Consider the following 13,199-nt stretch of genomic DNA (forward strand, 5'->3'; position numbering starts at 1 on the left):
GCCGCCCCACCCACCGCTGCACTGACCCACCTCTAACCACTACACCCCGCTCCCCTGCTGGAGCTGGATCAGCGTCACTGACAGTGGACGTGGAGCCGGACAGCTCTGCGGGTGGAGACCCCGACCACGGCGGGGTACATGATGGTGGAGACGAGCTCTTTGCAGTCATCCCCCAGGGCCGGCGTGAAACTGAGCACGGAGGTGTACAAGAAGCTGCCGTTCTCCAGGGCGACCGAGACGTTCCTGGCTGTATTGTCGAACCCCACGGTCCAGGTGATTTGGGGAGGGGTCCCAGAGCAGGTCCCCGGAGCCTGGCAGGTCACATTCACCAGCTGTCCGGACAGCAGCACCTTGGGGACCCCCGGCACCGGCTCCTCCATCAACTCGAAGCAGACCACACCATTAAAATTCAACTCAGTGGGGAATTACTGGGGTTAATCCCCGGAACTCATTGCCACTGGGTATTAGTGGGCTTAACCAGTGGGACTCCCTGCCACTGGATGTTGTTAATCTCCAGAACTCCCTGCCACTGGCTATAAGCAGAGTTAATACTGCTGAGCTCTCCAGGACCCGCCGGCCTCACCTGTCACGTCCACCGGCGGTTGGGCCTCCATGTAGCTGTACTGAAAGTCTCCCTTCATGAAGCGGAAGTAGTAGTGGGCCCTGTCTCGGGCCCTCATGTTGCTGATGCTCAGGGAGTCCCCTACCATGTGGATCCAGCACCCAGGCTCCCGAAGGGCCCTGCCAGGATCTGTGGTGGCCACGGCCGGGCCAGTGTCCCTGTTGTCGTCCTTAAGGAACCAGTATTTGTAGGCGACCCCAGAGGACTCGAACTTGGCTGTGAAATTACAGGGGAGCAGGACGCAGAGACCCTGCTGGGCCGTGACACGGGACGGGACGTGGATCTGATAGACGGGCTCCTGGCAGAGCCGACTTGCCGGGGAAACAGACCAGCTTTGCCGGTGCCCCTCAGGCCCGACCCGCGCCCCCCCGATCCACCCCCACCCCACACAGAGCTCTGCCCGTGCCCCTCAGTCCCTACCCATGCCCCCCGATCCACCCGTGCCCCCACACAGAGCTCTGCCCGTGCCCCTCAGTCCCCACCCGTGCCCCCCGATCCACCCCAGCCCCACACAGAGCTCTGCCCGTGCCCCTCAGCCCTGACCCACAGCCCCCTGCTAGCCCAGCCCTGGGTTCCCCCCACCCCACAGCATTGCCAGAGCCCCTGTAATTCCCCAAACAGTAATTTATTTGTCCAGTCTCAGGGATTTCCCTGCCACCCCCCGAAATCCCCCATCGCCCCCCAGTGTTGAAGCCAAACCAGGGGAGGAACATCCCAGGAACCCAAGATGGCACCAACCTGCCCCCTGCAGATTCAAGTGGGGCATCGACGTCCGAACGGCCCAAAGCACAAACCAAGCCGCCGACTGAAGAAACCGCAACCTAGGGGCAGTTCTCCATGTTTCTGGCTCAAACGTTTCCCATGTAGTGACCTTACAAAAGAAGCCCCTGGGGCACCTCTTGCCGCAAAGCGTCTCACTGACAGAGCGGGGAAAAGCGGAGAGCGGAGTGGGGTCCAGTGGGTTAGAGGAGGGGGGGCTGGGACCAGGACTCCTGGGTTCTGTCCCTGACTATGGGAGGGAATGGAAGGGGATTGGAGTCTAGTAGGGAGGGGGAGACTGGGAGCCAGGACTCCTGGGTTCCATCCCCAGCTCTGGGAGGGGAGTGGAGTGGAGTCTAGTGGGTTGGCGGGGGGGCTGGGAGCCAGGACTCTTGGGTTCTATCCCCCACTCTGGGAGGGGAGTGGAGTGGAGTCTAGTGGGTTAGAGGAGAGGGACTGGGAGCCAGGACTCCTGGGTTCCATCCCCAGCTCTGAGGGATTCCTGCCGGCCCAGCTGTCTCTGCTGTTGTTCTCTTACCCTGGCAGAGCAGTGCGAGGATGATTTCAATGCAGAGCTTGGTGGAAGGGGGCATCTGGCTGGCTCCTTGCACCCACACCCTCCCGCTCAGCAGCTCCCGGGGGGCTGCCAGCGCCTGGACTCACGGGCTCCACGATTTGCTCCTCTCAGCGGGTCCCAGATCGCTGCGTTAGCGCTGGGGGGGGGCTGGGAGCCAGGACTCCTGGGTTCTAGCCCTGGCTCGGGGAGGGGACTGGGGATGAGTGGTTAGAGTGGACCGGGGCTGGGACTCACACACAGGGTCTGTCTGTACTTACCCAGGGCCCGGGTGATTCTGCGCCCAGCCCAGAACTGAGCGGGTGCCGAACCAGAGATACTGCAACTCCCACCTCCCAGAGGGAAACCACTTCCTGCCAAAACCGCCCAGCCCCACACAGCACTGACCCACGGGCCCCTGAAGTCCAGCGTCCCGCCTGCCCCCATCCATGCGCACACAGAGCTGGGGGCAGTGCCCTCTCCCTGCGTCCCTCCCCCACCGCCTGTGCGCTCAGCCCCTGGGCCTCTCCCACACCCCGGCCCTGGTTTTCACACCAGCTGCTGGAAATGTGCCTGGCTGACCGGGGTGAGGTTTTCCGGGGTGCGAGCTTGGCTGGTGAGCAGCCGTGTCCCCTCCACCTTCCAGCCCAAGATGCTGCTTTGCTGGCAAACTGCCCCCCGGCCTCTGCCCACACCCGGCCTCCAGCCTGTGGCTGGCTTCACCACCCGGCTACTCCCGAATTAAACTTCAGAGCAACCCCAGCAAGTGCTCGGTCCCTCCCCGCTCCCTGCTGGAGATCTGCGGCGTGCACGGCCCAGTCCGCGCCCGGTGCCGTACGGGTCCGTCAGCTCAGCAAAGGCCAGCGTCCTGCCCCAGTGCCGTAGTCCCCAGCCCCGGTTCCCACACACGCCGGCGTCGAGGGAACGCGAACGCGACCGGATTCACTCCGGCACGGCAGCTGCTCAGTGACGAGGCCTGAAAGTCAGCGTTGGGTACAGAGGAAATCAAAAGGCCAGCTGGGCAAACTCACAGCTAAGGTCACCGGCTAAATCAACAGCAAAGCGACCGATTTGTCGCACCCAAAGCTGTGGTACGTTTCACAGGCTGGCTGTCCTTGCAGCCGGGGGCCCCCTCCTCCCGTCACATAACATGCAAACCAGGGGGCACCTGGCAAAATGAACAGATGGCAGGTTTAATGCAAACTACACAAAGAACTGTTTCTCACCCCCCCCACCGCCATGCCGTTAACCTGTGGAACTCCTTGCCTGGGGGCTGTTGTGAGGACCAAACCTAGAACTGGCTTCAAAAAAGGATGACAAGTTCCTGGAGGATCCGTCCAATAGCAGCTGTTAGCCAAGATGGGCAGGTGGCAGAGGGAAGTGGGAAGAGGGAAGAAGAGTGGGGACTCACAGAGCCTGTGGCCGTAGTGGGGGGCAGGCAGGGTTCCCACCTGCAGACAGCAGGGGGCAGCAAATGCCCCCCAGACGCCAGTGGGAAGCCCCCCAGAAGGTCACCTCCCTCCTCGAACTTCTGTCAGGTGGGCGGCTTATAATGGAGCTGGCGATCGTATGCCAGTCAATATGGTAGCGACTGGGACACGGCCTGTGGGTAGGTTAGAATTGAGCCTGTGTGTGTGTGTGTGTGTGTGTGTGTGTGTGTGTGTGTGTGAGTAGATATGTGGGGGGGGGGGGCGGCACAGAGCTACATTAGATGGGTGGCTTATTGTGGGGTTGCACGTCTCTGTGAGTAATTATGGTAACTAGGCCATTCCTCGCCCCAGAGCCAGCCAGATTCTGCCCCCACCCCCGCCCCCACTTCCTGGATGGGAGCTGGCGCCCCCTAGTGGGGAAAGACCTCGTGTCCCATCCCCTGCCCAGCAGCTGTCCTGGCTCCTAGACCCCCTGCTTTAAGCCCCAGACCCCACTCCCCTCCTACTGCCAGGGAGAGAACCCAGGAGTCCTGACTCCTAGCCCCCGCCCAGCTCTAATTACCAGACCCCACTCTCCTCCTACTGCCAGGGAGAGAACCCAGGAGTCCTGACTCCTAGCCCCCGCCCAGCTCTAATTACCAGACCCCACTCCCCTCCTACTGCCAGGGAGAGAACCCAGGAGTCCTGACTCCTAGCCCCCGCCCAGCTCTAATTACCAGACCCCACTCCCCTCCTACTGCCAGGGAGAGAACCCAGGAGTCCTGACTCCTAGCCCCCGCCCAGCTCTAATTACCAGACCCCACTCCCCTCCTACCGCCAGGGAGAGAACCCAGGAGTCCTGACTCCTAGCCCCCGCCCAGCTCTAATTACCAGACCCCACTCCCCTCCTACTGCCAGGGAGAGAACCCAGGAGTCCTGACTCCTAGCCCCCGCCCAGCTCTAATTACCAGACCCCACTCCCCTCCTACCGCCAGGGAGAGAACCCAGGAGTCCTGACTCCTAGCCCCCGCCCAGCTCTAATTACCAGACCCCACTCCCCTCCTACCGCCAGGGAGAGAACCCAGGAGTCCTGACTCCTAGCCCCCGCCCAGCTCTAATTACCAGACCCCACTCCCCTCCTACCGCCAGGGAGAGAACCCAGGAGTCCTGACTCCTAGCCCCCGCCCAGCTCTAATTACCAGACCCCACTCCCCTCCTACTGCCAGGGAGAGAACCCAGGAGTCCTGACTCCTAGCCCCCGCCCAGCTCTAATTACCAGACCCCACTCCCCTCCTACCGCCAGGGAGAGAACCCAGGAGTCCTGACTCCTAGCCCCCGCCCAGCTCTAATTACCAGACCCCACTCCCCTCCTACTGCCAGGGAGAGAACCCAGGAGTCCTGACTCCTAGCCCCCGCCCAGCTCTAATTACCAGACCCCACTCCCCTCCTACCGCCAGGGAGAGAACCCAGAAGACCTTTGATGGACATGGGAGGGGAGTCTGGGGGTCATGGGGGGGGGATTAAACCACCAGAGAGGAGTCTTAGAGAACAGGATCTTTAATCTCCATGGAACAAGGGGGGGGCTCATTGCTGGGGGGTCCAGCAGGGTGCAGTAGGGACCCCCTCTCTCTCTCTCACACACACGCTGCCCCCTGCTCGCGGCTGTTGGGGGAATAGGTCCCAGGACACTGCAGGCTCCATCCGGCCCACTAGGCTCCCGGCCCCATCCTTGGTGCCACCGTGGGCCCCACACTCGGCTCTAGGAGGGTTGGTGGGCGACCAGCGTCACCACACCTGGGGGGAGAGAAGAGAAATGGGCTCAGAGCAGCAATGGGAGCATCATCTGCTGGTACGCAGCCCCCCACCCCAGAGGTGGCTGCATCTCAGCGCCGGGCGAGGGGTCCCTGTATCACCAGCCCCTGCGCCCCACCCCAGAGGCAGCTGCCTTTCGACACTCCCCTATGTTGCACTCACCGGTGATGAGGAAGAGGGGGAAGGAGGCCCAGCCGAGGCCGAAGGACCAGCCGAAGGTGACTTGGCGCTGGGCGGCATTCACGGCCCCAGCGAACTCCCCTGTGTACACGGCCAGCGCGATCATGGCACAGAGCCCTGGGGCAAAGGGAACAGGACGGACACCCCTTAGGGCGGCCCACGCACAGCCCCAGCCCCTGCCCCGTCCCACCACCGGGGGGGGCTGCCAGAGCCCAGGGCAGGATTCTGGGACGGGGACGGCTGGGGCTCAGTTCCCCTCCTCTGGCTGTGGGCGGGGGAAGATGAGTTCCCGCGGGAGGGCGGAAGGGGGGACGTACCCGCACTGAAGCTGCCCAGGAAGGAGACCAAGGTCAGGGACACGGAGCCGGGGTGGGAGTGCAGGAACGAGGCGAGAAGAGCGAACGAGGAGACCGACCCAGCGATCACGCCCAGCACTGTGAAAACCCTGGTGACCTTTAAAGAGACTGTAGTAAAGGACCAGGTTAAATAAACAACACTGCATTGAACTGGTCAGAGAACCCAGGAGTCCTGCCACCCAACCCCCCCTGCTCTAACCACTAGCCCCCATTCCCCTCCCACAGCCAGGGACAGACCTGCCCAAAGATGCTGGTTGGTGGCAGAGGTGGGATCCCTGGCGGAGCCGGGCTGCCCTTACCTGATGCTGAAGAAATTTGTCCACACACCGAATTCAGGCAGCTCTTCCACAGCCCCTCATGGAGGGACTCGAGGACGGCATCGTCCACCAGCCAGTGGTCGGAGCCCAGGGCCACCAGCAGCAGCAGGAGGCTGAGCAGGGCCAGGACGGTGCTGAGGATCCGGGGAGACGCCATCGCGTGGGGGGCAGCGCTGGGATCCGGGAAGCAGCTGGGGGTGGGGAATGAGTCAGAAGCAAATCCTGGCCCAGAGCAGCTGGGCTGAACCAGAGCCTTGGGGCCTGGACCTCAGGCCGCTCCACAGATGGATCCAGGTCGATGGGTGCGTGTGGGACGGATGGAGGGATGGGGCGGGGCATGTGGGGAGAGGTGGATGGAGGAATGGGGATGGACAGGTGGATGGATGGGGTGTGGGGAGGGGTAGAGGGTGTGTGTATGGAGAAGGAGGGATGGGGTGGGGCGTGTGGGAAGGGAGGGATGGACAGAGGGATGTGCATGGGGAGGGATGGGGGTGTGTGGGGAGGGATGGAGGATGGGGTGTGGGTGGGGGAGGAGGGATGGATATGTGGGGAGGGATGGGACAGTGTGTGTGGGGAGGGTGGATGGTAGGTGGGGAGAGGGATGGGAAGGGGGTGGGTGGGGAAGGATGGAGGGAGGGAGCAGGCAGGGTGTGTGGGGAGGGTGGGGAGAGGGATGGGAAGGGGGTGGGTGGGGCAGGAGGGAGGGAGGGGGCAGGGTGTGTGGGGAGGGTGGGGAGAGGGATGGGATCAGGGCGTGTGGGGAGGGCTGGAGGGATGGATGGGGTGTGTGTGGGGAGGGATGGAGGGAGGGGGTGGGGCGTGTGGGGAGGGTTGGAGGTGTGGGGGAGAGCTGGAGGGATGGATGGGGTGTGTGATAAATAAGAGGGGGGGGTAGCTCCCTTTGATGGACACCCACCCAGCCAGTTACCTGTCAAATCCCTCTTGGTAGCTGTCCTCGACTTGCTTTACCTGTAAAGGAGTAAAAAGTCCCCCTGGGCAAGAAGGGAAAGGGGGCGCCTGGCCCACAGGGCCAAGGGGAAGGTCGAACTTTTTTAAAATTGGGAAAGAAACTTTCCCTTTGTCTGTTCTCTGGGGCTGGAGGGACGGAGCAGCCCTGCCATGAGCCGCGAAGCCAGGTATGAGCCGATCACGCCCAGATCGACCTCGTGCCGGTGGATCACAAGGTTTAGCTAGACGGGATCAGGGGTATTTCTTTTATTTCGGTTTGGCTCGTGGACTCCTCTGTGCTAACCCCAGTTGCTTTTGTTGGCTTGTAACCTTTACGCTGAACCCCCAAGGACGCTCGTTTGGGTGCTTGGGTTTGGAATGGCTCTTTTAAAATCGAGCAAAAGCCTAAAATCCAGATGTTTGGGGGATTTTTTTAATAAAATTTACCTTTTTTCAGAACAGGATCCGATTTTTTGGTGTCCCTAAGAGGTTTGGGCCCATGTTGCTAAATTAGCTGATAGCCCCTGCTCATCGCCTTTGTTTTCTGTCTCAGCTCTTCCCCGGAGGGGGGTGAAAGGGCTCGAGGGCGCCCCACGGGGAGGGATTCCCCAGGGCGCCTTCCTGGGTCCAAGGGGGGTTTCTTGCGTTTGGGTGCTGGCAGCGTTCAGCGAGCCAAGGTCAGAGAGAAGCTGCAAGCCCGGGGGTTTAATGCCAGCCTGGGGGGTGGCCACTATTAACTTTTAAAATCCTTGCGGGGCCCCCACTTCTGCACTCGGAGTGACAGAGTGGGGATTCAGCCCTGACAGGGTGTGTGTAGGGAGGAATGGGATGGGATGGGGTGTGTGGGGAGGGATGGAGGAATGGGGTGATATGTTTGTGGGGTGGGAGATATGGGGAGGGATGGGATGCGGTGGACGGGGGGGTGGGGAAGGATGGAGGAATGGGGTGAGATGTGTGTGGTGTGGGGAGGGATGGAGGGATGGGGGAGGTGTGGGGGGAGTGGGGGGTGGGGAGGGAGGCCTGGAGGGCTGGGGTGTGTGGGGAGGGAGGGCTGGAGGGATGGATGGGGTGGGGCGTGTGGGGAGGGATGGGATGCGGTGGATGGGGGGGGTGGGGAAGGATGGAGGAATGGGGTGAGATGTGTGGGGGGTGGGGCATGTGGGGAGGGATGGGGTGAGGGAGCCCTGGAGGGCTGGATAGGGTGGGGTGTGTGGGGAGGAATGGATGGGTGGGGTGAGGTGTGTATGGGGTGGGGAGGGATGGATGGATGGGGCGGGGGTGGGACAGGTTGAGGTTCCCAAAGGGGGTGCTCTAGGTGGGCTGGGCACCTGCCATTCAGGGGTCTCAGTGCCGGGCGAGGGGTCCCTGTATAACCAGGGGGTCTCTGTGAGGGGCGGGGGAGGGGCGGAAAGCTGGGCTGGGCCCCGGGGTCCCTGTGCCCACTTGTCCCAGTGAGGGGGAAAGACGAACCGAAGGGGGAGGAAGAGGAAACCCGACACCCACTAACCATGTGCTATGGGGCAGGGTGGGGGGCAGGACCACACCCAAATCACAGCCTGAGAGATGGAGGGTGAGACCCGCAGCTTAGAGAGAGGGGTGTGTACGGGGATGGACAGAGCGGTGTGTGAGGGGACGGACGGACAGAGGGGCATACGAGGGGATGGCTGGACGGACAAAGAGGTGTGTGAGGGGATGGACAGAGGGTGGGTGTGTGAGGGGATGGGCGGATGGATGGACGGAGGGGTGTGTGGGGGTGAACAGATGTATGGATGGAGGGCGAGGGGATGGCTGGACGGAGGGTGGGTACGTTTGCGGATGGAGGTGGGGGTTTGGGGATGGACGGACGGACAGAGGGGTGTGTGGGGGTGGACAGATGTATGGATGGAGGGCGAGGGGATGGCTGGACAGACGGGATGTGTGTGAGGGGATGCATGAATGGATGGAGTGGTGTCGGGGGGATGGCCAGTGGGTGGGTATATTTGTGGACAGAGGTGGGGGTTGGTTGGACATAGGGGTGTGTGAGGGGAGGGACAGACAGAGGGGTGGGGGGGAGTGGCTGGAGGATGGGTACGTTTGTGGATGGAGGTGGGGCTTTGGGGCTGGCTGGACAGAGGGGCAGAGGGGTGTGTGGGGGGAGGGACAGGCAGAGGGGTGTGTGGGGGGGTGGCTGGAGGGTGGGTACGTTTGCGGATGGAGGTGGGGGTTTGGGGCTGGCTGGACAGAGGGGCAGAGGGGTGTGTGGGGGGAGGGACAGGCAGAGGGGTGTGTGGGGGGGTGGCTGGAGGGTGGGTACGTTTGCGGATGGAGGTGGGGGTTTGGGGCTGGCTGGACAGAGGGGCAGAGGGGTGTGTGGGGGGAGGGACAGGCAGAGGGGTGTGTGGGGGGGTGGCTGGAGGGTGGGTACGTTTGCGGATGGAGGTGGGGGTTTGGGGCTGGCTGGACAGAGGGGCAGAGGGGTGTGTGGGGGGAGGGACAGGCAGAGGGGTGTGTGGGGGGGTGGCTGGAGGGTGGGTACGTTTGCGGATGGAGGTGGGGGTTTGGGGCTGGCTGGACAGAGGGGCAGAGGGGTGTGTGGGGGGAGGGACAGGCAGAGGGGTGTGTGGGGGGGTGGCTGGAGGGTGGGTACGTTTGCGGATGGAGGTGGGGGTTTGGGGCTGGCTGGACAGAGGGGCGTGTGGGGGGAGGGACAGGCAGAGGGGTGTGTGGGGAGGTGGCTGGAGGGTGGGTACGTTTGCGGATGGAGGTGGGGGTTTGGGGCTGGCTGGACAGAGGGGCAGAGGGGTGTGTGGGGGGAGGGACAGGCAGAGGGGTGTGTGGGGGGGTGGCTGGAGGGTGGGTACGTTTGTGGATGGAGGTGGGGCTTTGGGGCTGGCTGGACAGAGGGGCAGAGGGGTGTGTGGGGGGAGGGACAGGCAGAGGGGTGTGTGGGGAGGTGGCTGGAGGGTGGGTACGTTTGCGGATGGAGGTGGGGCTTTGGGGCTGGCTGGACAGAGGGGCAGAGGGGTGTGGGGGGGAGGGACAGACAGAGGGGTGGGGGGGAGTGGCTGGAGGGTGGGTACGTTTGCGGATGGAGGTGGGGCTTTGGGGCTGGCTGGACAGAGGGGCAGAGGGGTGTGGGGGGGGGAGTGGCTGGAGGGTGGGTACGTTTGTGGATGGAGGTGGGGGTTTGGGGCTGGCTGGACAGAGGGGCAGAGGGGTGTGTGGGGGGAGGGACAGGCAGAGGGGTGGGGGGGAGTGGCTGGAGGGTGGGTACGTTTGCGGATGGAGGTGGGGCTTTGGGGCTGGCTGGACAGAGGGGCAGAGGGGTGGGGGGGGTGGCTGGAGGGTGGGTACGTTTGCGGATGGAGGTGGGGGTTTGGGGCTGGCTGGACAGAGGGGCAGAGGGGTGTGTGGGGGGAGGGACAGGCAGAGGGGTGTGTGGGGAGGTGGCTGGAGGGTGGGTACGTTTGTGGATGGAGGTGGGGGTTTGGGGCTGGCTGGACAGAGGGGCAGAGGGGTGTGTGGGGGGAGGGACAGGCAGAGGGGTGTGTGGGGGGGTGGCTGGAGGGTGGGTACGTTTGTGGATGGAGGTGGGGGTTTGGGGCTGGCTGGACAGAGGGGCAGAGGGGTGTGTGGGGGGAGGGACAGGCAGAGGGGTGTGTGGGGGGGTGGCTGGAGGGTGGGTACGTTTGCGGATGGAGGTGGGGGTTTGGGGCTGGCTGGACAGAGGGGCAGAGGGGTGTGGGGGAGGTGGCTGGAGGGTGGGTACGTTTGCGGATGGAGGTGGGGGTTTGGGGCTGGCTGGACAGAGGGGCAGAGGGGTGTGGGGGGGGTGGCTGGAGGGTGGGTACGTTTGCGGATGGAGGTGGGGGTTTGGGGCTGGCTGGACAGAGGGGCAGAGGGGTGTGGGGGGGGTGGCTGGAGGGTGGGTACGTTTGCGGATGGAGGTGGGGGTTTAGGGCTGGCCGGATGGGGGCGGGGTTGGGGTGGGCCAGAAGGGGTTGTGGGTCCAGACAGACACTCGAACCCCCCCATCCCAAGCTCCCCCTTCACCTGCTCTTCGTCGCCTGCTCCCCCGCAGGGTTGGCTCCGGCTCCAGCCCTGACCCCCCCATGGGGCCTCTTGCTCCCGGGTGGCTTCCTGGGAGGGGCAGGGATGCAGCAAGGGCCCATTGCACCATCCCCACATCCTCTGTGTCAGTTCCTCCCTGCAGCCCGCGAACCCCCCCCCCCCCCCGCCAGCGCCCTCAGCTGCCCCCGGGGTCTCCCATCCGAGCCCCAACCACCCCCCAGCCTGCTTAGCAAGGGAAACCCCTGAGTATAGACCCCAGGAGTCCTGACCCCCCCCGCACCTGCTCTCCCACTCCCCTCCCAGAGCCGGACAGAGAACCCAGGAGTCTGGGCTCCCAGCCCCCCCCCCCTGCTCTAACCACTAGCCCCCACTCTCCTCCCAGAGCTGGGGATTGAACCCAGGAGTCCTTTGATGCACACTTGAGGGGAGTGTGGGGATAGGGGGCCCTCTGGGGGGGGGGGGAATAAGTCACCAGACAGGAGGCTCTGAGAACAGGCCCTTCACTCTCCATGGAACAAGGGGGGGGGGGGGTTGGCAGGTTTTTTTCCCAGGGGAGGGGTAGTAAGAAGAAGAGGGGAGGGGATCACTGCTTGGGTCTGTGGGAACCCAGGGTAACACACACACAGAGCAGGGCCCAGCCCCTCCAGCAGGGGGCAGCAGGGACACACTCACACACACACACACAGCAGGGCCCAGCCCCTCCAGCAGGGGGCAGCAGGGACACACTCACACACACACACAGCAGGGCCCAGCCCCTCCAGCAGGGGGCAGCAGGGACACACTCACACACACACACAGCAGGGCCCAGCCCCTCCAGCAGGGGGCAGCAGGGACACACTCACACACACACACAGCAGGGCCCAGCCCCTCCAGCAGGGGGCAGCAGGGACACACTCACACACACACACAGCAGGGCCCAGCCCCTCCAGCAGGGGGCAGCAGGGACACACTCACACACACACACAGCAGGGCCCAGCCCCTCCAGCAGGGGGCAGCAGGGACACACTCACACACACACACAGCAGGGCCCAGCCCCTCCAGCAGGGGGCAGCAGGGACACACTCACACACACACACAGCAGGGCCCAGCCCCTCCAGCAGGGGGCAGCAGGGACACACTCACACACACACACAGCAGGGCCCAGCCCCTCCAGCAGGGGGCAGCAGGGACACACTCACACACACACACAGCAGGGCCCAGCCCCTCCAGCAGGGGGCAGCAGGGACACACTCACACACACACACAGCAGGGCCCAGCCCCTCCAGCAGGGGGCAGCAGGGACACACTCACACACACACAGCAGGGCCCAGCCCCTCCAGCAGGGGGCAGCACACACAACCACACGGTTGGCCCTTCGGCACTCCCACAGCAAGCCGGATTACCCACAGGCACGTGTCGAGCCACTGGCTCGGGGGCTACATGGCCAAGGTCTAGTCTGGTGCCTGGTGAAGCCACTTACACTCCTGGACATGACCATAACGTGCACCCGCCTGGAGGGTGGCACCGTGGCAGGACTGCTGGGCGGGAGGGGGCACGTCCTATAAAACACTGGTGCCATCTTCCGAGAAAGGCCGGGTGGGGGTTCCTTGGCTGGAGCACGGCCAGGGGGCGTGACCCCGCTTCCCCCGGGGCGTCACCAGGTAACGTGGGTGCACCCGGCCCGCCAAGCTCGTTATCCAAGCGTGCCGCTGACGGTGAGTCTCGAGACGCCGCCACGTTGTCCGTCTCTGTGCTGCCACGTCTCTTCGCAGGGAGCTCTCGCAAGCAGGCCGGGGCGTTTGCTCTCCGCCATCACGGGGCCCAGTTGCGTCCTGGGCCCCAGGCATTGGTGGCAGGGCTGGGATTCCTAACTGGGGTTTGGCTGCCTGCTTTGGCCACCTCTGGTCCAGGCCTGGCGTATACGGCGCAGATAAGCAACTTGCAATAAGCAACCCTGCCGGCTCTGCCGCGCCGATTCGAACTCTGATGCAAAAGCGACCGAGAAAGGGCCAGACATCGGCAACTGCTCGGCAGAGGATGATCGGCTTTAAACTAGTTTCTCTCTCTGCCCTGTTTTCGACACAGCTTCATTCGCTTCACAGATCTGGGATACAATTTTCCAAAGAATCTAAATGACTGAGGCATCTAATTCTCATGGGACTGAGGACCCCACAGCTTAGATCCCCAAAGGTATGCATGCTCCTAACTCCCATT

At 63.7% G+C, this 13,199-nt stretch overlaps 1 protein-coding gene across 2 annotated transcripts; it reads right to left on the minus strand.

The window, feature by feature from the left end:
- Window positions 1-4,898: 4,898 nt before the first annotated feature.
- LOC140902732 (protein NKG7-like) lies at window positions 4,899-11,052 on the minus strand. 2 transcript variants are annotated; one of them, XM_073323112.1, is made up of 6 exons: window positions 10,989-11,031; window positions 6,937-7,025; window positions 5,991-6,199; window positions 5,653-5,799; window positions 5,318-5,452; window positions 4,899-5,137 (listed from the first exon to the last, which is right to left on the minus strand). In XM_073323112.1, the coding sequence occupies exons 3-6, from the start codon at window positions 6,163-6,165 to the stop codon at window positions 5,103-5,105; spliced, it is 492 nt and encodes a 163-aa protein (XP_073179213.1). In that variant the 5' UTR covers window positions 6,166-6,199; window positions 6,937-7,025; window positions 10,989-11,031; the 3' UTR covers window positions 4,899-5,102. The 2 variants fall into 2 exon arrangements, with proteins under 2 accessions (XP_073179213.1, XP_073179212.1); XM_073323111.1 differs by lacking the exon at window positions 6,937-7,025 and having other exon boundaries at window positions 10,989-11,052.
- Between the last annotated feature and the right edge of the window lie 2,147 nt (window positions 11,053-13,199).

The sequence above is a fragment of the Lepidochelys kempii genome, chromosome 24, assembly GCF_965140265.1.
Source record: "Lepidochelys kempii isolate rLepKem1 chromosome 24, rLepKem1.hap2, whole genome shotgun sequence".
NCBI classification, from domain to species: Eukaryota; Metazoa; Chordata; order Testudines; family Cheloniidae; genus Lepidochelys; species Lepidochelys kempii.

Coding starts and splice junctions, on each gene's coding strand:
- LOC140902732 (XM_073323111.1), bottom strand. CDS start 6,165: ATGGCGTCTCCCCGGATCCTCAGCACCGTCCTGGCCCTGCTCAGCCTC. Junction 5,800..5,990: donor ACAAATTTCTTCAGCATCAG/GTAAGGGCAGCC, acceptor CCTTTACTACAG/TCTCTTTAAAGGTCACCAGG. Junction 5,453..5,652: donor CCTGGGCAGCTTCAGTGCGG/GTACGTCCCCCC, acceptor CCTTTGCCCCAG/GGCTCTGTGCCATGATCGCG.